At 40.5% G+C, this 22518-nt stretch overlaps 2 protein-coding genes across 9 annotated transcripts in view; one reads left to right on the top strand and one right to left on the bottom strand.

Annotated features, from left to right (window-relative positions):
* LOC124218946 (kinesin-like protein KIF12) overlaps positions 1–14318 on the bottom strand; it is a 25536-nt gene extending 11218 nt beyond the window's left edge. For 3 of the 8 annotated variants that reach the window (XM_046625910.2, XM_069135916.1, XM_069135917.1), the window contains exons 1-3: positions 14252–14318; positions 8595–8903; positions 5440–5696 (exon numbers count right to left, since the gene is read on the bottom strand). In XM_046625910.2, coding sequence (XP_046481866.1) covers positions 5440–5687 — 248 coding nt within the window. In that variant the 5' untranslated portion in view covers positions 5688–5696; positions 8595–8903; positions 14252–14318. Of the gene's footprint in view, positions 1–1407; positions 1521–1644; positions 1874–5439; positions 5697–6442; positions 6716–8594; positions 8908–14251 lie in introns of those variants that run through there. The other 5 variants (XM_046625913.2, XM_069135915.1, XM_046625909.2 and 2 more) reach the window with 5 other exon arrangements.
* Positions 10165–22518, top strand: part of Myo61F (Myosin 61F) — a 26523-nt gene continuing 14169 nt past the window's right edge. Inside the window, exon 1 of the mRNA XM_046625907.2 lies at positions 10165–10665. The gene's annotated coding sequence lies outside the window, so the exon portion shown is untranslated. The remainder of the gene's footprint in view (positions 10666–22518) is intronic.

Here is a 22518-nt window from a genome sequence, read left to right as displayed (position 1 = left end):
GTTATCTACGCGAGTACCATGTAAATGTAAGTAAAACCAGAGCGCCGCTATTTTTGATTGTATCGTTTCACCGGCGCTTTGTCCGCAAGCTTTTTTAGAAAATATGTATGTATACAACGTGTGTATAAATACACACACACACACACACACATATATATATATATATAGGTGATGTACAGCTCTGTACGCATTTAACTTCGGCCGAACAGCCTGGCACGTGTTAATAGGTACGTGTAAATTAATTGACGAGAAATTAAAGGGGACGAGCTTATAAAACTTCGTGAATACCAAGTGCGCCGTGCATATAAATAAGTGGTTTTAATGCTGCGGTAGGTACAGAGGTTATTATTATTGATGACGTTGTTATTCATTCGTAATCGTTAATTTCACCATGTTTTTATCAATGAAATCATGCTCCGTATGTTCTTCGATCCGGACGATTGAGAGTGTGAATTAACGTAGCTTGGTGAATTTTTTTCGTAACATTTCACTTCCACGTAATTCTCTTTAGCATTTGATTTTGGGTAATTTATTAGTCAGAAACTTTTTGCTTCCCAAACTTGGTGAAACTTTCGTTTCCGTCAATACGTAAATTGCATGATTGATGATCCGTACATTACGGAATTTAGCCAGGTTCACACTACCTTAATTGATCGAGCCATCCGGCACTTTCGCACTTCAGGTTAATCGATGCAAATAACGTGGACATATTTTAGTGAGAGATAAAAATTGACGGAGTTTTTTTTTTTTTTTTGTTTTCTTCACCTTCTTCTTTGATTGACAAATTATACCGTGAACGCGAATCGTTTTACTAAATTAAGTATAATGTATGGTATGTACAGTCGTGTCAAAAAATGTGATAAAACGAAGCTTTTAAAAATATCTGCGAAGGTAATCTAGCGGATGCATTCAACTGAAAACGTCTTCGCAATACATGAAATTGTTTTTTAAACATTCAATTTCAATTCTAAAATTATAAAGACGTAATTGTATTTATACTATGAATACGAATCACTGAACGTATTTTAATATATAAATAATAATAATGAAACGAGCCCAAGAAAAAAAATCAGTCTCGTATAATTTATCGGAAATTAATTCATGAATAAAACGAGCTGTTTCTCATTAAAATCCGACGAGTTGTACGGATTTTCAGGTTAATAAAAACATTAGTTTAATATGATTTCTCTCACGTTGTTATTACATATTACAAGGTGTTTGCTTTATCCACGATCAGGGTTGTCAAATTTTTAATGAAAGAATAATACCTTAACTATTAAATTGAATTGTTTCAATGAAAATTTTTTCCACCAGAAAAATGAATTCAACGGTTAATGAAAGTTTTTCGTATTAAAAAATTAACATGAGTGAATAATGGAAACGCCAATAATTGAATAAATTATTTACAACTCTGTCCACGATGTGTTTATGCCTATATAACGTTGTACGTGTAAGTCCTGCTGGCCGATATAAACAAGCGTAAACATATTGTTCGCAGCCAACATTGTTTGTTAACATAACAAGAAACTCGAGTCTGCGGGTCGGTAGATACGCCGTTTGAAATATTGAGTTCTGCGTCAGTCCGATGATGATTATTGTTGTTATTATCGTTGTTGTTGTTGTTATTATTATAATTATACTCACACGCCGGGGCGCTGTGTGAAAATTTCCTATTTCGGCACTCGTAACGTCGGTAAGGTCAAACATAGCGAGATAAAAGTAGAAAGTTGAGTGGAAAAACGGCGGAAATTAGGAAACGACTCGAGGCAAATGATTAATTTGCGAAATGAATTCTCGGACGTAAACGTTACGGGGCTTGCGGAGTTTACGATCGGGGAATTATTCCGGGCTTGAGCAATTAACTTGGACGACGTACGAAGCGTACAGTGTGCCTGCAATAAAGCTTCCCGTATTATCTGCTTGTGCATGGAAAGTTTATTTCGCGTTGCGCGTATACTTAGAACGAGGAGATAGCCTCGGGAGCCGAAGGTATTAATATTCCGAGGCCGAATTATTACCGGTTCACTATACGATCGGAAGACGACGAAGAAACGAGAAATAAACAATTCCGGTGTACCTGCAACAGTCACGTATGTGCGACAATTTCGTTGCAACACGTGGGATGCAAACAACCCTGACACGATTGGTGGTCCTATAAATTCAACTAACGCAAAACCGAAATTCTCAAGCTAGGCTCTTCGACCTTTCTTTAAATAATTCATTTCGTTGTTACTCTTCCAGTCGAATTCTTACTCCTCTATTCTTCCGGACACATCCGCGCACTCGTAACAATTACACGTCTAACTAAGTTGATAAACGACGAACATCCTTGGCACTAATTGCATACCTTGGTTACATCTAAAACGAAGATATGAAACAATTATTGCGGCTCGGTAGGATACCTAATGAATAGGAAAAAATTAATCGATCGGTAAAAAGTCTGATAACAGATCGTGTCGTGTCGATACTTCGGCGTGTTCGTATTTTTGTTTGTTTTTATTATTTTTTTACGACACGCCACGTGTATTCGAAATTCTTGTTATTCAACGTTGAAGGTACCGCGAAGGTACTGTAATTGTAGCGTGGGAGTGGAGCTGACGATTAGGTGATACTGGTGTTCGTGTTTCGGCGATGTCTCATTTTTAACTATCGTGCGGCAAAGCCGCGGTCACTGCAAATATACATATATCGAAAATTTTGTCCAGTCACGAGTTGGCCGCATTAAAATTTCGACGATCGATTTCGTCGATTCGGCACACCGCATTAAATCAAGGTTACACGAAGCTCAGAGCTTGGTTAGATACGCAAGGTGACCTGGGAGTATCGTCGCGATTTCTTCGAGGAAAACGTTTTTTTATTACTGACAGGAATTGTTTGTTTAAAAATCGGCCGATCCGATAGCATCTCGGATCGTTTATATCCGAAAGTCGACGGTCAGAAAGACAGGGAGCGATGTTGGTAGTAGCGAAAACGAAAAAAGGGAATCGGGAAAAGTTGAAGAAAGTAGCCTAGTGTTACACAGTGAAAGGATTTATTGACTTAATCGAATATGGCGGAGGAAATGTTTTTTTTCTGATTCAATAAATAAGTGGTCGGATGGACGCGATATGTGTCATCGAGTGAAATCGCGTTTATATCACGTATCAACAAAACATTTCTTTCGCCATATTTGACAAGTAGAGTAACGTCTTATAAAGGAAAGTTCAGTGTTACTATTAAGTGATTCAGATTTAACACGATTCAAAATCAAAATTACAATCTGAGGTATAAATTGTATTGGAAGGCTTGAATTGAATAAAAAATAGATTTAAAGGCATCTAAACATCGGTGGAAAAAAATATGTTCAAGGAAGGTATCCCAGGTCGATCTCTCCGATTTGATTTCTTTTGCAACATGTTATAGTAGACTAAAAACTATGCGACACGTATGTTTTTTTTTACATCTGTCATTAAACACTTCGAGGGGGTGAAACTACCCTTCAAAGTAAGGCATGCCAAGGAGCGATTTGGCAATTTCACCCACAAGAACATAATATTTTCTAACCAATCGAACTGGAAAAGTTTTCTCGTAACGAGAAATGAAAAATGTAATATCCTCAATAAAAAAAAAGTGCCAAATCACCCCTCGACATGCCTTACTTTGGCGGATGGTTTAACCCCGTTAAAGTATTTAATGTCGCTTAGCTTTTAGTCTAAAATAACATATTGCAAAAGAAATGAAATCGGAGAGATCGACCTGGGATACTTTCCGTTGTGAGAGCAAAAAAATATGCACCTCGACCTCGAATTATGGCTTGGTTTTGGTACCGCAAACGTGATGCATAATTACAAGTATTTAAAATTTTCAGTGTTAATCGATGAAATTATTAATGGCTCATCCTGACCTCGAACTAAGGTTGAGTACAATTCACACCCTGTTTATCGTTCGGTGTAAATAGATTCCTAACTCAGAGACAGCGTTGTATCTCTGGAAAATTTCCTTTCAAGTCTAAACTCTGAGCTCGGTTGTGAGGAGAGACCGTTGACTCAATTTTCCGTCGAGGCCAACGGCCTCGTTCGGGGTTTACAAGGGTAGTGGGGAATTGTGGAGGCGTCGAATAAAGGTGACGAATAGACCAGGAGATACATGCCATGCACGTATCGTCGATAAAAGCTGCGCACCCGCGGTTATTTCGGCTCGAAGCGAGGGTAACGGCTGACCTTTGATTGTGCCGAAATGAGGGGGGGATTAATTATAGATGCACCCAGCCGAACATCTCGGCATGACATTTGTTGGTCGCGTCCAGTTAGGAGGAATTAGAGCCGGTTGTTAGAGGCGTGCCAACGAAGGTCAGCCAGGCTCGGAAGTGATAATTGCAGGAACAGTATACGAGGCTGGGCGTTAACTAAGCCCACGGGGATACCTGTGATCCTGAAAAACATCGCCTTCCAGCACGATATTACACCCATAAATTATATAAATACTAAAAGTCAAATACGCGCACGCGAGGAAACGGACAGACTTATTGTCTGTTTAATTGATTGCTGGAGGGTCGATTTCTACCGCCAAGATTAAGTCAGGCCGGTCTCAGCGAGGCTGATGATGCCTGGTAGCCGAATGCCTTGAGCTTCTTGCATGTCGAATAATTTGCTGAAGTTTAAGGCCGGAATAATAGTGATCTGAGAGTACAATCAGCCGCGAAAGGACCCCGAAGAATCCTTATGGAAATTGGCTGGATTTTCAGTATGTTATAATACGTATCCTGCCGATGGAAACTTCTCGTGAACACAAGTCCCGAAAATTAACAGTTTCTGAGATATAGGATTCGGAATAAAGGTGTACAGATTTTTTCATATCCATGGATTTCGTCATTTTCATGAACTGTAAAGCTTCAAGGGGACTTTCAGTCAAACGAATCACTCAAAAAACTGCACGGTTGATTCTCAAAGATAGGAAGGAAGCTGTGATTGATTCCATCGATGCATCGGTTCCATCCATGAACTCGGTGGTTTATCGAAAGAAGGTGCAACGTCAGATTACGCGTGAAGAACGAGACTCTCCGAATCGGCTATGCAGTTTTTGAGTGACAAATTTGATTTCAAGTCCTCCTTAAAGCTTTCCAATTCATAAAAATTGCGTAATTCATAGATACCTATCAAAAAATCCGTACACCCCATTCCGAAGCCTGTATTTCGGAAACTACTGATTTTTAGGACTTGTCACCATGAGAACTTTCGCTCGGTAGGATATGTACCATAACGTACTGTGAATCCTACCAATTTCCATAAAGATTCTGCGGGATCCTTTGACAAAAGTTTGATCACTGGGATGATTTTAATGAAAACAGCAAATTAGGTTGGTTATAGCTTCAGCTTCGTGCGGTCTTAAGCATGATGGGAATGTGCGGTTCAGGCGAACGAAGGACGGCACTCGCCATCACCGAGGCAATTTGGCACTCACTCGCTTCCTTGTGAGCGTGGCAGCGTGGTCTTCGACTTTCCCTTGAAGACGGGACTCTTTCCAGGGCTGCTGCCTCGCGATCCGGTGCTTTGATCTCCTGGACTGCTGCCTCGGCTGCCTCTTCCACGCTTTTGAATTTGCTTCCCTTTTGGAACCTCCGGACTCGCCCCGAGACCTTCCTGAGGACTAGATCCTTTTCTGGAAGGACTATTGCCTCTTGAGGCTGGCGGTGTTTTTAGCAGCACCATACGTCAACGCTTGAATTGAAATTAAAAATCGTGCACTTGAGACTCGAGGTTTGATTGTTACCCCTTTTCGAGTTCACACGGACATTCGCTAATCGACAGTGAGGTATAACTGGTATAGTGTAATTTGGAAGGTGCCATTAAACCACTCGGTGCATCGCGAATTCGGTTCTGAAAAACAAAACAAAAAAAATAAAAAAATACATATATTCAACGAGTAAACGACACTGTATTAATTTGCTTTCGCGTGTACGAGGATTTGACGAGAGTTCGGAGTTTGCATCTTGAACAAAAACTGGTGGTTGAAGCTTGGCCAATCGGTTGATTGAATGGGAATACTTATACCGGACATTCTCGGTTTGCTGGCGCAATAATTTTCACGGTCACAAAGCGGGCGGCAGTAGGCCGGGTCAATTGGAAAGTCATTAGTGGAAGAATCGGTGTGATGTGGAAATCGATTTCTGCCCCGAGGACATCGCATCGCTTTTGCAAAATGCATAAGATACGGAGTTAAAAGAGTCCACACCGTGAGTGGTCTAATTATAAACTGAACTCGACAAAACGTCTGTATAATAGATTTGTTAACAACCATACGAATAGAGAGATTCAAAGATAATACGTCCGGCAAAAGGTGGGGAACTCATTTACAGACGGACTCAAATTAAGTCTAAACCAGTCGTCAGTAACGTTTAATTGGAACGAAACATGACCGAGACTACCGTCTCCCTGAAACGAAACGGTGTGAGGGTAAAAATTACCTTGAAGACGCCGGAACAACCAATTCCAGTTTCGGTAAGATTCTGCACAGTTGCATTTAAGGACGATTTCGAGTTTCTCGAAGCCAGGGATGATCGGTAGCGGGATAAGGAACCCTCACTTCGAAGAACAAGCGAATTTGGAAACGAGTGGACTGAGAATCTTTAATCGAGGTAACGGATTTGGGACATATTTTGGAAAACCAATTTCTCGCAACAAGCTCGCAGCCGCACTCGCGAGCGGTTCGTGGTGTGCAAAAGGTACGAGCAAGGCAAGGGCGCGCACAATACTGACGGATGGGGTAGAAATGGAAGTGGTAAGCGGGCCTGGTGCGTGGAACTTGACCCCCGTCGCCGGCTACATGCCCCAGTATAAGTCAATTCGATCGAAATCGCCGCGCACCCGTTAAAGCCCGCATACGATAGTCTGGCACCGCCATTTTCCACAACTCCGCGTTTAGCCGCGACCCTCGGACTCTGGGCACACGGTCAGCGTCCACGTGGACTTTGATGACGTCGTCTTCGAGGACGAGGATGTTTCCGCAGGCCCTAAAGCTCGCAGTTTCATTGCGATCGGACGGTGATGTCCAGTTTTTAATCATGGCCCACTTGCTTTGGGACCTCGAAGAAACGAGACTGGAGGCCAATGATTGGGAATTTCTGCAACGAAGAAGCCGCAGGGTGCGGCTATCAAATTGCTTCTTGACGCCATCTGAACCCCTCCTGCTGTTAAAAATAGTCCCAATAGTATAACCAGATGTTCTTAGTGAAAATATTTTCCCGCATGTAGAGACGGATGTCTAACTACAGCTGACGTTGGCGGTGCAGATATAAAACTCGTTAAGCTTTGATAGGTGTAACGTGTGTGTGGCTTTGAATTATTACGAGCCTCTGCAACCGAACGTACGAATCCTTCCGAAGTGGAATATTCTGGATTCGAGGATTACGGCTCGGCGATCGTAAATATTGTGCGCTCAAGGAGTGTAAAAATAAGATGCAAGTACCCAGAGTGAGAAAATACGAATCGGTATGTGCAACGGCAAGATAAATTATTTTTCGCGGAACACCTACGTTAATCTGAAAATAATTTAACCGTGAGGAAAAATCGCTGCGAAGAATTCCTTGGTTTCGGGTCATTTTTTATTACACCTGTTAGTGGAAGACCCAAGTCTGGGAAGAGATTCGTTATTCCCAAGGTGGTTTATGCCTAATATCTACTTACAAAAGGAAATTGTCGAGGATATCCAGTCGGGGTATTCTCATTTAAAATGAATGGATGCGCGAGGCTAAATTGCGAAACACGAGCTCCGACCGTAATTTGCATATATATATATATATATATATATATATGTACGTACCTGTACAATAAATTTAATATGGCACGTCGTAAGCAAACGGTTATTGTATATCCGCAGGAAAAACCAAACTCTGGCGAAACTGGTCTCTGTACGATTCGAAGGGTTCGAAATTCTAAATTCATTCGGCGATCGCGTAAAGAGAAAGGAAGAATCACTCGATATAGAGAAATTTTACAGTATTCAAGCTCAACTTGGTTATTGCTATAGTCAGCTGACGAGTGATTCTCGATTATGAAGAAGCCCCGTTCGCGGTATTTCGTACCGTCAAGTTGCTTCATACAGAACGTCAATGACCGCACGATTATGTCTTTCCACTATTTATCTATTCATTTTTCTTCGCATGAAAACTTGAGTCGCTAATTGTGTCGCACTGAACACAAGCACAGTTTGTCGATTCTCGATACGAAACGTAACGGCATTCATCGTAAATGACACATAACGCGACCTGCCCAAGAAGACAGAAGAGACGCATGTCGTATGCGGTGCATATTCATGAAGAACGTCATCGGCGTAGAATTTCAATCAAGAACAGTCACAGAATAATAACCGGTAATTTATTATTGCGGTTTTTGGTACGCGGAAGTTTGGACCGCCGATGGAATCACCGTATCCTGGTATCGCGTAATCGGGACAGACAACCGCAACGAGCAAGAATACTTGGCACCCGTTGTTAGATGGTCCTGGCAAAGAGTTTTCGGCGCTATTGTCGTAGCGGAAGGAAGAAGAGAGGACGAATCTTCAAAGGAAGGAGCCGGTGATATACCTGCCTAACCGTCGGGTTGGTGTTCTTAAGATACCTTTCTTCTCTCCATTCCCTCCAGTCCTCGATCATCATCCCGCGATCTGGTCGATCCTCTTGATCCTCAGGCTGTAGGTAACCTCAGGGCTTCGAAAGTGAGTGGTCCGTAGCGACTGAGGAAGAATGGTGGAGGAGTATAATACATACCACGATGCCTGTATAGTGTGTATTATACACACGCGCCTATATCCATATACAGTAACAGAGAAGGCGAGTTGAAGAAGGATGGGAAGTCTCAGGGCCGCATCATTCTTCACATCAAAACGATCCCAATGGAAAGTTCGCGCGGGTTTACCGATGTCCTCATCTAAAATTATACGCGGGACAACAATTAAGCTACCAATTGTCAGGCGAAGCGTTTCGTATACGGAAGTGTCAATTCTATTGTTGGGCGAAGGAAACCACTCGTTGGCAAATTAGGAACCATACCCTATAATATAATGTATTAGTCAACTTCCCTGCGTGGATAAGAGGAGATGATACGGTATTGGATTGAACCGATGGACATGGTCGTGATCGGATCGATAAGTAAATCGGGGAGTGTTGCGGTTTGGCTTCCCGCGACATTTCGATCGCTAGCATATGTATAAGGCTTTCGTTCTAATCAGTAGCAGCTCCAATGTCCGCAAGTCGTGAAGAAGACGGGAACGAGGAGGGTGTACGTCGGAGACCGGCGAAGAACATCCAGGACAAATGGGCAGGGCGTTCGCCTGGCGCACTGTTACAATTCGACTTATAGGGTCAACCTGCGGCGCTGTAATCGCATCAGGGGGGACACTTTGTCCGCACGGTATAACAGACGCCGAACGAACGATTGCTTCTATGGGTTCTCCTCCTCCTCCTCCTTGGGAGGTAACGAGTGCATTGACACAGGTAATCCGCATCCGGCATCCATCGTCGCGAGTATTTCATCTCGTTAGTGATTAGACAACCGCATCATCCGACCACCTGAGGTAAGTAGAGAGAATTCGTGGGAAATGAAACAGCGGATGATATTCAAGGGTTTGTTGTTCGTCTCTACGCTTCGAAGGTTCCGGCAAGAGGCTCGTTAGTCGGCTTAATTCGTGTGTGCACTGGACACACATAGCCGACGTATAAGTGGCGGTTAAAAAAGCCAGCAGAGAAGAGAGAGAAAAAATACATATAAAATAAAAAATACCACACCAAAGTGTCAACGATCCTCGAAACTCGTAACACGGAATAAGAACCGTCCATTTGAACTTTCCGACACGATTCTTTCATGGTTCGTGACCGAAGTGAGGTTGGGTCGAAAGGCGAGATAAAGGTCTGGTCAAATCGACGAAGAATCGGAACAGGATTATCGATTCCGCATCGCGATGACTTCGGCACAATGGGTTCGGAGTGATTCCGACTTATCTGAAGACTGGCGATAAATCCGAAACGAGCTGGCCGAATGGTCTCCGATTACCTACGGAAGCCCTTTGACCTGGCGGGTAGGCCCTTGACGAATAGGGGCGGCCCTGACCGGGCCGCACGAAGAAGAGGAGGACAGGTTTCGAGTTCGGCTGAGTCAAGCAAAAGCGAGGCAACCGGCGTGGCGACTGCCGTGTGGCGTTCTGCATTCGCTCACCGCACAAGCAAACCGTACAGAACGGAGTCCCTCCTCGCTGACTTCAGTCGCCAAACGATTCTGGCCTCTTTCGTACGCGCCGGTCGTCGACGTTCACCAAGCACCGGACAGTCTGGCGGTGGCTCCTAGATTTTTTAGCCGAAAAACGGAGGAACGCGGTGAAAATCGGTAGGATATCGAGTCCGAGAACCCAACTGTCAAGGCGGAAAGCAGTTGCACGTCCGGTTTGAAATACCCGCGCGATTCGGTGTGCGGATATTTCGTTCGCGGTTGTACGAAAAGTTTGTTATCAGTGCAGCGTTGGTGATTCATTTGCTCCACGTGACTTATACGATCGTGGAAAAAAGGTGCGCTTGTTGTACTTTTCAAGTCCAGAAATCACTGGGAAGTTTTTACCAGTTCGTCATCGCGGTGCAAGAACGCCAAAGAAGGATCTCCCGGAAACTTATCGGATTGGAGTTTACAATCGAGGACCCTGGTAAGTGTGAATATATCGTTGAACGTTACGGGTTGAAGGGGGATTTCGGTGAATTTGAGGTAATTGGTAACGAAGTATCATCGTACAGTAGAAACGAGACCGATCCGTCCACGTTCCATCTTCTCTTATACTTTTATATCGTACCGTCGAACCACTAAACGCGATAGCGACGAAACGAGAAGAATAAAATCACCCGTTTCAGATCGCAAACCTCAAGTTACGAGTAGCGTAACCTATTCCAGGCTGCTACTATCTTTGTTAATTCCCATTGCGTGATATTGCGGGCCGACAACACTACACGGGAAAGTAAAATAAGAAAGGAATCGCGAGATGTTACGCGTTACAAAGCACAGACGACGAGGTGCTTCGAGGGTCTTGTTTCTATTGTCGACAACCAATCGTCGGCTATTTTGGTACCGCTCAATTTAATTTCGGGATTAACCTTTCGCCAACCGCTGATCGGTTGCACAGCCCCGCCGATACGAATCCATGCGATATGGAACATGTGACGAGAAGAAGAAAAAAAGAACCACGAAATTGCTCAAGATGCGCGTTCACCTTGCGATTGACATTTAGGATTATACATACAGTATATACCATCCTTAATGTCACCGAGAAGGTGAACCGGTCCAATTGGTGCTCTCGGATATTGGCTCTCCTAGGCTATGCTGGATTCGCGAGTCGACAGAAATCGGCGATCTCGTTGCCGACCGAATTACGTTCCGGGACGGGCGTGTCGCGAAGATGAATTGTAAAGAGCGTCTAAGAAGCGTCTAATTGTAAGAGCGAATAAGAAGCGAATTGCCGGCGGTGCAATTGTGCCGACAGTTTCCGAGATACTTGTAAGGTGTGGCGAACAAACGCGGAGACGATTGTGCATGAAAATGAAACGGGTGTTGTGAGAGGAGGGGACGCGATTCGTTCATTTTCAACGTTTTGTCACGCGCGAATTATTCGCGAGCGGGCGAAGCTATATCAAGCGAAGCGTGATCGCGGCTGCCGAAGGAGAGATCATGTCATTGGTCTTTCAAGGGCGACGATGTAACGATACACGACGCGTCTATGCATACGTATACGTACACCTTGCGTGTCGCGCGTTTTAATAATTGCCACGTGCAAAGCATGCGCGGATGCAAATTGGAATCGTCCTTTTAACCCTTTGGAGCATGCGTTTTTCCTTGCAGTCAAATTCGTTGAAACTGGGTAGACGAGGGTTCTCGAGGTCGGGTTGGGTTCAAAAATGGGGTCAGATATGAGGAATTTTGAAAATTCAAAATGGCGGATATAACACGAGCGAATAGGATCAATTTTTATATTTTCAGTCCGCCGTATTGGATCCGCTATTTTGAATTTTGAAATTTTTACTTCGGATTCGTTTTTAGCCACCCCAAAAACCCAAGATTACCGAGTTCCATTCTTTTATTGTTTTTTTTATTCATTACACTTTGTTTATTTATTACTATTAATATTACTCGTAAATTTTTAAAACCCAACTCGTTCAAAAGTCATTGAAAAATTGCAAAGTAATAAATTTTTTTTTCCCGATCTTTCGTTACGCTAACGTTACCAACTTCAATCTCACTTTTCAAGTTCCGTTTCGCAGCTCCGTTTGCGTTACCGACCTTTGACTCGACTAATTAGGTATCAAATACCGCCGGCACATCTTTCGAGTATTGATAATAAAATCAGACATTCGTAATACGCTAATGGAATAATGCCGTGCGTAAGAAAACTTTGTACAAGAAAAAGAGAAGAAGAAAAATTAAGAAGTACAAGGGAACGCTGAACCGTCTGACCGTCTCGCAAGACCGTTGACACATTTTATTTTTGTTCCATTCACGGACATTTGAATCACCGCGTGTCACGGCAACGTGACCTGCCGTGTGTCGTAGACGCTTTTTCTCTCTTCCTCTCCCGGTTTACTCTGTATCGCTTTTTTACCTCAGTCCGAGCTGTTTTCGCTTTATTTCACGTCGTTATTTATTTTGCTTCATTTTTACTTTTTATTCTGTTGCCTTATACACTTTTACACCGAAGTGCGAAATGACGGGGAATGGACCTTGCGAAATTCGAATGATTCGCCATTTTCTCTCCGTCTGAATGCGGTTGTCTTGTTGAAAATGGAAAAAGAAAGAAAGAAATTGACTAGCTGCAGGATTGCAGGACAGAGATCGGAAGAATTCGATTTCCATAACATTACGTTGTATTATATTATATTACGTACCTTGCTTTATTCAAGCTTTAACTCTCCGCACATGAAATTTTTTACAATTTCTGAAATTTACATTATATCGATAGATTTGAAAGAATAATATACGTACGTATAATAATTGACGGTAGTCGTAAAATTGATATTTATAGGTATTCAAATTCTCCTTCTACAAATAAACGTGTAAAAATGTGATTACAACTTTCTAGAAAGTTATCACACACCTGTAATATTTTCGGTCGACGAATGACTTGTTTCGGATTTAAATCAGTTGAGAAGAACAAACATAAATAATAATAACAATAATAAAACAAGTTCCTTTCTGTTCGTTATTTATACTTCAATGCAAAATTCTCACAAGAATAAAACATTTACACCCCCGGATTTATTTCCGTAGAATTTTTTGATTTTATAACATTTTACTGAATATTGTTATACATATCGGCATGTCAAAACAACCTCGATTATTTCATTAACGATCGATTATACATATACGTCGCTTTCGATAGCTTGACACGACGATGATCATTTCGTTATTTCGTTTTCTTTGCGCTTAATTTCTCCCTCGAGTTTAAGATTTGAAAAAGTTGTATATTATACAGCTGTAATAGATATATATATATATAATTATGGACAAAACGAAAGTCGTAACGCGCGTCTGTGCGGTAATTTCGATAATAGTTATTGGCACGGACCACGCGAGCAATTAATTTGACGATATTACACTTTTATAGATGTTGTAGAACTGCTCGCGTCCGTAGATGCGAAAAAAAAACGTGATAGTTTCGAATATTCGTAGCGTATGATGCAAACGTAAAATCTCTCGTAACAAATTGCGGGCGTGATTTAGAAGCACGACAAAAAAAAAAAACCAATAACACAGATTAAAGTTAGTAGCGTTATAACGTAACGAAATATTGAAACTAAAATCATTGATTTGAAAACTTAGAACGACTTCAAAAGAGTTTAATTTCCAAAATACGAGCAAACTTTACTTTTTAAAAATACATTTCTCCTAAAAATGTATCGTTACATTAACGTTACGAATAATTCACTCTCTTAAAAAAATGAAATACACAAGTAAAATGAGGGAAAAAATATATAATTACAATTACGGAGTATTATATGAATAAAATGTCTTTCGAACTTTTTACCTGTGGTGATAATATTTACGGATGGGAATTTAGGGAGGAATTTACGAGGTAACGCAAAACGGTCGAGGGTATTATACAGACGAAACCGCACCTATGACACGTACTATGAGAAACGGTAAAAGATTTTTACTTTCTTGATAGCGTATAACATAGGTGTAATATACTGTAGCATGACGTAAAGTATAGGCAAAGCGTGTACTACGACAATAACTGTATTACGTACGTTTGCGTTAACTTGACCGTTGAAACTCGGTGTAGGTATCCACGACATTCGTCTAGCTTCCAAGGTGCTGCAACAAAGCCGTCAAGGAAGTGGTTAATTTTACGTCGGACTTGTTCTCGAAGCCTCGTCTCTACCAATCCGTATCAGATTTCAACCAGACGGAAAGAGTCCAAAGGAGCTCGTTAAACGGTTGTTAAAATAACGCAAGTTGAACGAAGTTGAATTGTTGTTTTTGAAAAAGGGAAAATCGTAGTCGGGAAAAAATCAGGGACTTGTGATGGACCGTAGGTAAAAACTTACTTCTTACAAAAAAAAAAAAATCGTCTCAGAAACTCGAACCGTGCTTCGTAAATTCGGTTAAGCTAAATTTCGGAAATGCTATTGTCTTTCAAATCCTTAATTATTTGTGCGAGACGAAGCAGTGCCGTGTGTTTTTTAGATCCAAATTTATATGTTCAACGTGCACAACTTACGGAACTTTTGTGCATAAAAAAGCTGCTCAAAATCACCCAAGTTTCGTGGTAAAGAGTCGGGGAATTTTATTTGAGCGAAATTTTCGCAGGAACGAAGGAATCGAAAAAATGATTTCTCCATTCCGCAGCCGAGGCAGCGTTCGTTTTCTTCTTCTTCTCGCTGTGCAGCGAAGGAGCCCTTGAATCGGCCTCTGCAGCTGTCCAAATCTCTTGCGGAGCAAATGTGTATACAGTACATATATCTATAATCGGTATAAATAACGCGAGTGGATGATTCCCACACGTGCCTCAGCGTGCTCGTATATGTACTAGGTCAATGCCTACGGGAGAATTTCAAAGAGTTCTATAATTAACATCGACGTGAATCTTATACTCGCCCAGACGTCGATCCGTCCATCCATCCATCCATCATTTGGATCGGGACTCTTGAAAATCGGTCTACCTCAACACAATTTATCCCGCATACGCTCGGTCGGTTATTAATTAGCGTAGAAAGTTGACCGACCGAGTAGCGTTTGACAGTTTATACGGAGTGTCCCTAACCGGTTTGCAAACAGTCATAACCGGACCTTGCGCACTGTGTATATATATGTATATATATATATGCATATATGTATATTTAATCCGCGATAACGGCCTGCGGATGCTGCTGAGAGCTTTGGGAGTGTAACGAACTTCTTTATGCCGGGACAATCTATTGAAACTTGAAAATCAACCGCGCGTGCGCCAAATAATTAAATCTCATTGGTCGGCGAAATTTTCCCGCAGCGATATATTCTTGTCTGCGACGCAGGCGGGCCAACGTACGCAAAATGTGTACGTTTGAAGCATTGGATTCCAACCGTTCTTTGAAGAATTACCTTTCCGGCCCGATAACAAATGCTTTCCAAACCTTTCCGAGTCGGCAGCTCAATTATTTGAGATTCTAACCTCGAAAATTCGTACGAACCACATCGCCGGCAGAGAGAGTTTGACGGCTGAAACTCGGGATGGCCAGCCTGCGAGAAGAGCCGATAAAACTCGCGCGTGCGCGATTCATTTTCAAGTTTCAAGAGATTGCTTGGAACGCGTGTCTTTAACAACAAGCTTTGAAAGTTTTAAACGTAAAATACATGTAGTTTTTACAACCAGTTATTTCGTTTTGCATGACTTTGGGATAAAGTAAGGGACCGATTTGAAAGTTGGCAGAGTTGTTGCTTGTAATTGGGAAAATTTCAAAGTTTTATTATAATTTTATGATCTATTTCCTTTTTTCAATAAGCTTAGGGGATAGTAATACAGAATCAGTAGAGATCGAGTATTCGTTGACCAGTTGTTTTTTGTTTTTCTTTATCTTTCTTTCCTTACGACGGGATTATGTTTTATGTTTCTTTTGAAAGAAGAGAAATCATCGAAACTCGATAAGAGATAATCGAACGTTGCGAGTGGATTACGGAAGAAATAGAAGAAAAAAACGAGCTCCGTACATTCTGATAGTCCGCAGATATCACTGATCGATACAATCGCGGTAATCTGAAACATATTGTTGTGTATAATATATATATATATATATAATACTTTTCAAGGCTTAGATGATATACTTTCAATCCGAATCACTGATTAATCATCGATTTGTAATACGTTTGAATACGCATGTAATTTCAAATAAAACTGCGAAATAATTACAGTACAGAGTACACAAATTAAACGAATCAAAAATTGTGTAAGTACATAAATAATATCTCTTTTAGACAGCTGAATGGAATGGTAAATTGGGTGTAAAATTTATGGAAGTACCGCAAACTCGCACCACGATTACGTTACGAAAGATTCTGGTGGAAGACGCAATTTGGCATTCGTTAATTATTCGACCTGCGGTCACGGTTCGGAAGAAATAAAGAAACGGAAAGAGGGCGGCAAAAGGAAAGGAAGAAAAATTTGGAAAAAAAAAAAAAACAAACAGTAACGAATAGTAAAAATGTAGTCCCACGTTAACAAGTTTCTCGGGCCTAACGGTTCTTCTTTTCTGCGTTCGCGTCTGTGTCCGTACGTGTGCGGTAAACGCGTTGTCTGAAAACCGGAAGTCTTATACAATGCACAATGCGCACGTGCGACTTCCTCTAATATGTATCTCGCGATAATATAAACCCAGCTGCCTGCCTGCCTGTGTTCCGAGTCGTGAACCGATATCAATGTTAGTTGGTTTAAACATCGACTTTCTCAGTTGCGGATAAAGAATGAAACAAAAAAAAAAAGCATCTCAAGATGGGTTGAGTATAATATCTTAGAAATAAAAAAAAAAAAAAAATAAATAAATAAACGGTTGACCGTGACATTTGTTTATTTCACCAAGGATTTTTCCTACGTTATCCTAATCACTCGTTTCTACCCTATGATTTTTTACACAGAAAAAAAAAAAAAAAAAACATTTGGCATACCCGCGTTATTTTCGCGTTTTCGTAACGACCGCGTGTTGAGAAATATTTTCAAAGTGAAAGAAAAGGAAAGAAAAAACAACAAATACACCGGATGTGCAACATTTGATAGTGAGTTAAATGATATTTTTTCACGCGTATAATGGAGAAATTAAACGACGTCTTTGCTCCGCAATATTGATAATAAACACGATCCGTAGGGTACATGGTTGAAGCGTGTTATAAACTATTCAGTTTAGATATCTTGAATCGTCGATGATTAGATCGAGTGTTTATTTTGCGATGTGAAACGTATACGTACCGAAGTGTCTGTATAAGTGCGCGTTATTCGAAAAGTTGCGTCAGTAAATTCCGTACGTGAAGAAGAAGAAGAAAAAGAAGAAAAGAAAATTGAATAGGTAGCGAAGTTGCTTAACACCTTGGCCTTCGCGTTGACGCGTTATACGACAAGGGATAACGATTATTAACAGTCAATAAAAGTAGGTACGTGACGTATGCCGAAGAAGAAAAGAGCCCGACGTACGTCAGCTTCTAGGCTCGGATATATATCGATCGGATTCGATCTACGAATAACTCTGATAAACAAAATTCACCGTACGATGTGTTTTTTATCGCTATTGTTTTACAGGAATTTGTCTAATTTTTCGCAACAGAGTTTCGTATTTCGTTTACTCTAATGCGATGATTTCTCATTCGCGAGATTCGCGCGTACAAAAGAAGTTCACCGAAAATTCGTATAGTCGGTTAATCAAAATCGCAAGGTTCGCGAAATATTACAAAAATAAAAAAAAAAAAAAAAGGAGAAGAATAGAAAAAGATTAGAGAAAATTTGAATCCTTACTAAATTCAGTCCATTTTACTGTCGGAAATCATCGAAATTTTCATTAATTTCCAAGTCGAATTATAGGACATGGATTTTCTTGAAAAACGCTTATATGCGGAATAGTTTTTCACGGAGAGATATCCGAGTGATAAAATCAAGCCCCGGTCGTGTGATTGAAAAGGCTAAATAAATTATCGCGGCGTAAAAGTAAGTCAATAAGGTGAGACGAACCGTTAGAGGTATTTCATGCATAGACATGATGCATGTCCGATGATAATAGGTACAACTTTCTCGGACCTCGAGTCTCTGATTTTCGGAGCTAAGCGATTATACAGTCGCCGAATCGACGGAGAAAAGCGCGAGGAATTATTGCCGGGGGGCCGGATCTTTTAAAGTTTCGTTTAAGGATGCGCGCGGCGTACAGTCGAGTTAAAAAATTCTCGCGACGAGATTGAAAATTACATCGCGCTAACAAAAGAATTTCCCTAAGATTGCAGAAAAAATGTCCACACAGTGAAGTTTAACTATTTAAATATCTATGGTTTTATCAAAAGGAATCAAAGAAATCGGATTATTCCAAACTTTTATTGGTCAACTTTTGTAACAAGATGGTATTCTATGATTTTGGGATCGCTGATTACGTATCTGAAATCAGATTTCAAAAATTCAGCGTGATGGATCCGATATGGTGGACAAAAATTACAAATTTCATCGGATACGATCAAAAAATTCTATGCAGGGATTTTCCGGGCTGCTAATTGGATTCGTCGTACTGAATTTTCAAAATCTCATTTCAGATTCGTAATCAGCGACCCCAAAAACTTATAACTCACGTAAAAAAATCCAAGTATACAAAAAATGGGTACAAAATAGGTGGTTAGAATACTTGCCACCATGACTCAGAGGGCTAAATGTAACTAAAATTTTTTTCCAACCAACTGACGAGCTGATAAAAACAAATCCGTCCCAGAGGATTAGTATGAAATTCGCTTATGAAAAGAATGACCCATTTTTCGTTCAAGTCATTAAGTCACATATTTACGTAATGTGACTTTCTCCGAAATCGTTAACAATAAATAAAGTGTCTCAAGTTGAACTTCGGTGTTAAAATATATATATTTTAATCACGGAGAGTTTCGTAAATTAGGTTCGACGGGATCGGTTTCGTTCGAACTGTTCAAGCCTCTCTTTTCTCGTGTTTTATCGACGTGACTGTACGTCCCATACAAGCTTAAAATTTAATGATATAAAAATTATGAAACGAGGCCAAAGCAGCAGCAGCAGAAGCAGAAGCATCAAGCCGATCGCACCGAAAGATCGAGAAGCGTTTTTCCATTGCAGTAACAAGTAACAGGGACGTAGGAATAACGCATATACAGAGAGTTGCCGTAAATAAACAAACAGGTGACTCATTCGGTGATTGTATACATATAGCGCACGTACGTGTTCGTGACTTACATCGTATATGTATCATCATATATATATATATTACAACCGAAGCCCTGCAGTAGCCGCATTTCCACGCGCTTTTGACACCGGATCGCATTAGGATAAGGAACCTGCCATGCATCCCTTCTTCAGACTGGTTGATCCCGTTTTTAGAGGACCGAGACCGAGAATAGAACGAACGAGAAGCAAGGATTGACGGAAATGGAATTAAAATGAATAAAAAGAAAAAAAAAAGCGAAAGAAACAATGAAAGCAACGAACTAAATCGAGCGGTACGATTTTGGTTTACTTTTTTAAGGGGTTATACCTGGTCAGGATTTTTTTTAAAATGATGTTTTTTGGTTCATTTTCGTAATTTACGTATATTCAAGTATGTGCACAGAAAATTTCACGTCGATCCGACAAATGTTCTCCAAGTTACGCGAACATTTGCAAAGACGTTGAGCAAGATTTCTCGGAAACTGTTGAACCGAGAAGTCTCAAATTTTTACGCATGGTTTATGAATATACTTTTCAGTCCTCGATCGAAGGTTTTTTCTCACCGATAAATAGTTTCCATTTTATAAACAAATTGAGGGGAAAATTTTGGTGGAAAACGGAAATTTTTTTTTTCTATGAACCGCCGTTTTGTTTAAAATTAATACTTTGCTTATCGCTTCGATCAAAGAACTCGTATCAACTAAATCTTTTTTGTTTTTTCATTTCGATTTATCCAGTCCGGATATATCTCGCTCACCGCAAGACGCTTTTCTTTAGAGATGCTTTGAAAATCGATATTTGTACTACAAAAAAAAAAATATCACAACGAAGTTCAACGTTACCCCAATATGTATATAAATTTTCTTATCAACAAATTGAAACGTCACTGCGTGAAAATAAGTAAACGCAAACAGCGCCGTCTGACTGTAATGACGGTGACTCATTGACGTGATAGTTGGAAAGCATTGAAAGGCGACGATGGGGAAAGATTTTCAGTGAAGGACAATTATTCTGCAATCCCAACGACGAAATAATACGTGAAGAGACTGGATAAAGATGCGGGAGATTCGATTAATTGCAGGAAAAAAGAATTTACTCATTTTTATTTATAGCTCATGTTGCAACGAATTTCGCGCTTTCGTAACGTTTCGAATTCGGGATTTCAATTGGATCGCGATTTACAAGCGAAGACGGTAATCAGCGGCTGTGAAGAACTGCAATTTCCGCAGAGTATGCCGAAATTTCCCAAAGCCAAAACGAACGCCGTTTGCCAAATTTATGCACAACATTTAATTCCGTGTCGCATAGCGTTAGTCACGCGAGAGTTCGTAATCCGCCTGTTGAACTCCGAAGACGTTTGTTGGGGAATGAATCACCTCGTAACCATGCGCACGACGTGTATATGGGGCATTCCGTGCCAACTCAAACCGGGTCTGACCTTTCACCTTTTCAATTCAGCTACCAATATTTTTACACCGTTGTTTCAACTCTCGCCTTCACCGCTCGGTTTTTCGTTAGGAATTTGCGGAACTGATTTGAACTGTTTACAATTTTCAATACTTTTTTTTTTTTTTTTATATTGGAACAAAGAGTCAGTTCACTCGTGCTCAAAACTTGAAACAATTTTCACATACGTGACGCAGTATTTTTCAGAATTATTTCAGATTTTTAGATTCTGTCGATTGATATGTTTTTCTTTTTAAAAATGGTAAAAAGAAAAACTTCGTATAAAAAATCGGGGGTCAAATCAGAGAGGTAAAGGGTCGTCGGACCGATGTTGAATTGGCATGGAATGCCCCATATGCATACCTATACTATAACAACAGCAGCGGCAAACTGACCGTACCGTTAACCGAGAGGATTTTCAAATTACATTTTTCACGTCATTATATTTACACACGCGAGGCGACGTCTGATGCGGAAACTGATCCTTGAAATCGAAGTTCGTGAATCATGTTTCGCCATATTATTTCCGACAGAGTGTAATTTTTCTTCAGTCGAAACTGTCGAGCGAACAGGAGAAGTCATTCGAAGAACTTTAATTACCTGTTGCGTAAGTTTGATCGCGTTCTTTGGAAAATAAATTACAAAACTCTTAACTAACATCAAGAAATTGTACGTATTTTTTTTTTTTTGATATCTTTGAATTTTTCTTTTCAATTTTACAACGTTGCACCGATATCGGTCGTGATCAAGAATTGACAGTACCGAATTCGATACCGAAAACAATGAAAATCCGCTCCGATGACTTTGTAGAAAAAGAAAATAATCCTTCTGAAGAAAATGAGCCGTCGTGGAATGAAATTCTGCGGCAAATCTGGTATATATTTTTAACAATTTCGATGCAACGTGTCGTGACGAAGAGGAGGGACAATTTGCAAGGGAATAAAAACGAGAACTTCAGGGTTGTTACCTTGTTACGGGGTCCATAGAGTCCCCGCAATTAGACCATGAAAATTTGACGAGGCGTTCGTCCACCCATCCGAAGGCGGCAAGTTTTTATAAAAGGCACAGACACCGTGTAATTTGCAAGAAATTCGCGAAGGAATTGCTCCGCAGGGTCGGTATAAATGCAAATAACTCGACGGCTCTGAAAACTTTGGGGGGGGGGGAATTTTTTGAGGCCGCGAAATTTTTACGACGAGATGTTCGTACCGAGAGAAAAATGGCCAGTAAGCTAAAGATAATCGAACACGACTCGATCGAATCGGTAAAAATTAATCGATTGATCGATTACTTCGTATTTTTTTCAAACGGTGCATATAGAACCAAAATTTCGTAAATTTCAGTACGTAGTCTTAATGGTGGAAAGGTTTTTGATAATTTGCAGTTTCATTTAAAATACTTTTGAATATCAGGTGAAAATATTCATTTATCTTTCATTTTTTATGTCTAATAGGTATCTTAGTAAGTAAGACAATGATAATAATAGATATTCTAATCGCATGTTCATGGGAGTAAAAAATGAAAACCGATTACGAGGAAAAATAATCGATTATTGTTCGTCGTTCTTATTGATACAGCAAGTCAGCTTGCTCTAATTTAGTATAATGTAAAATTTGGTTAAGCGTAATGAAGCAAAAATCCTTTACATTTCGGACTATAAATTCGTAGACTTTTTTCAACTCG

This window comes from Neodiprion pinetum, chromosome 5 (assembly GCF_021155775.2).
Source record: "Neodiprion pinetum isolate iyNeoPine1 chromosome 5, iyNeoPine1.2, whole genome shotgun sequence".
NCBI classification, from domain to species: Eukaryota; Metazoa; Arthropoda; class Insecta; order Hymenoptera; family Diprionidae; genus Neodiprion; species Neodiprion pinetum.
Note: the sequence above shows the minus strand (reverse complement) of the source record. Positions and strands in the feature narration are given on the sequence as shown.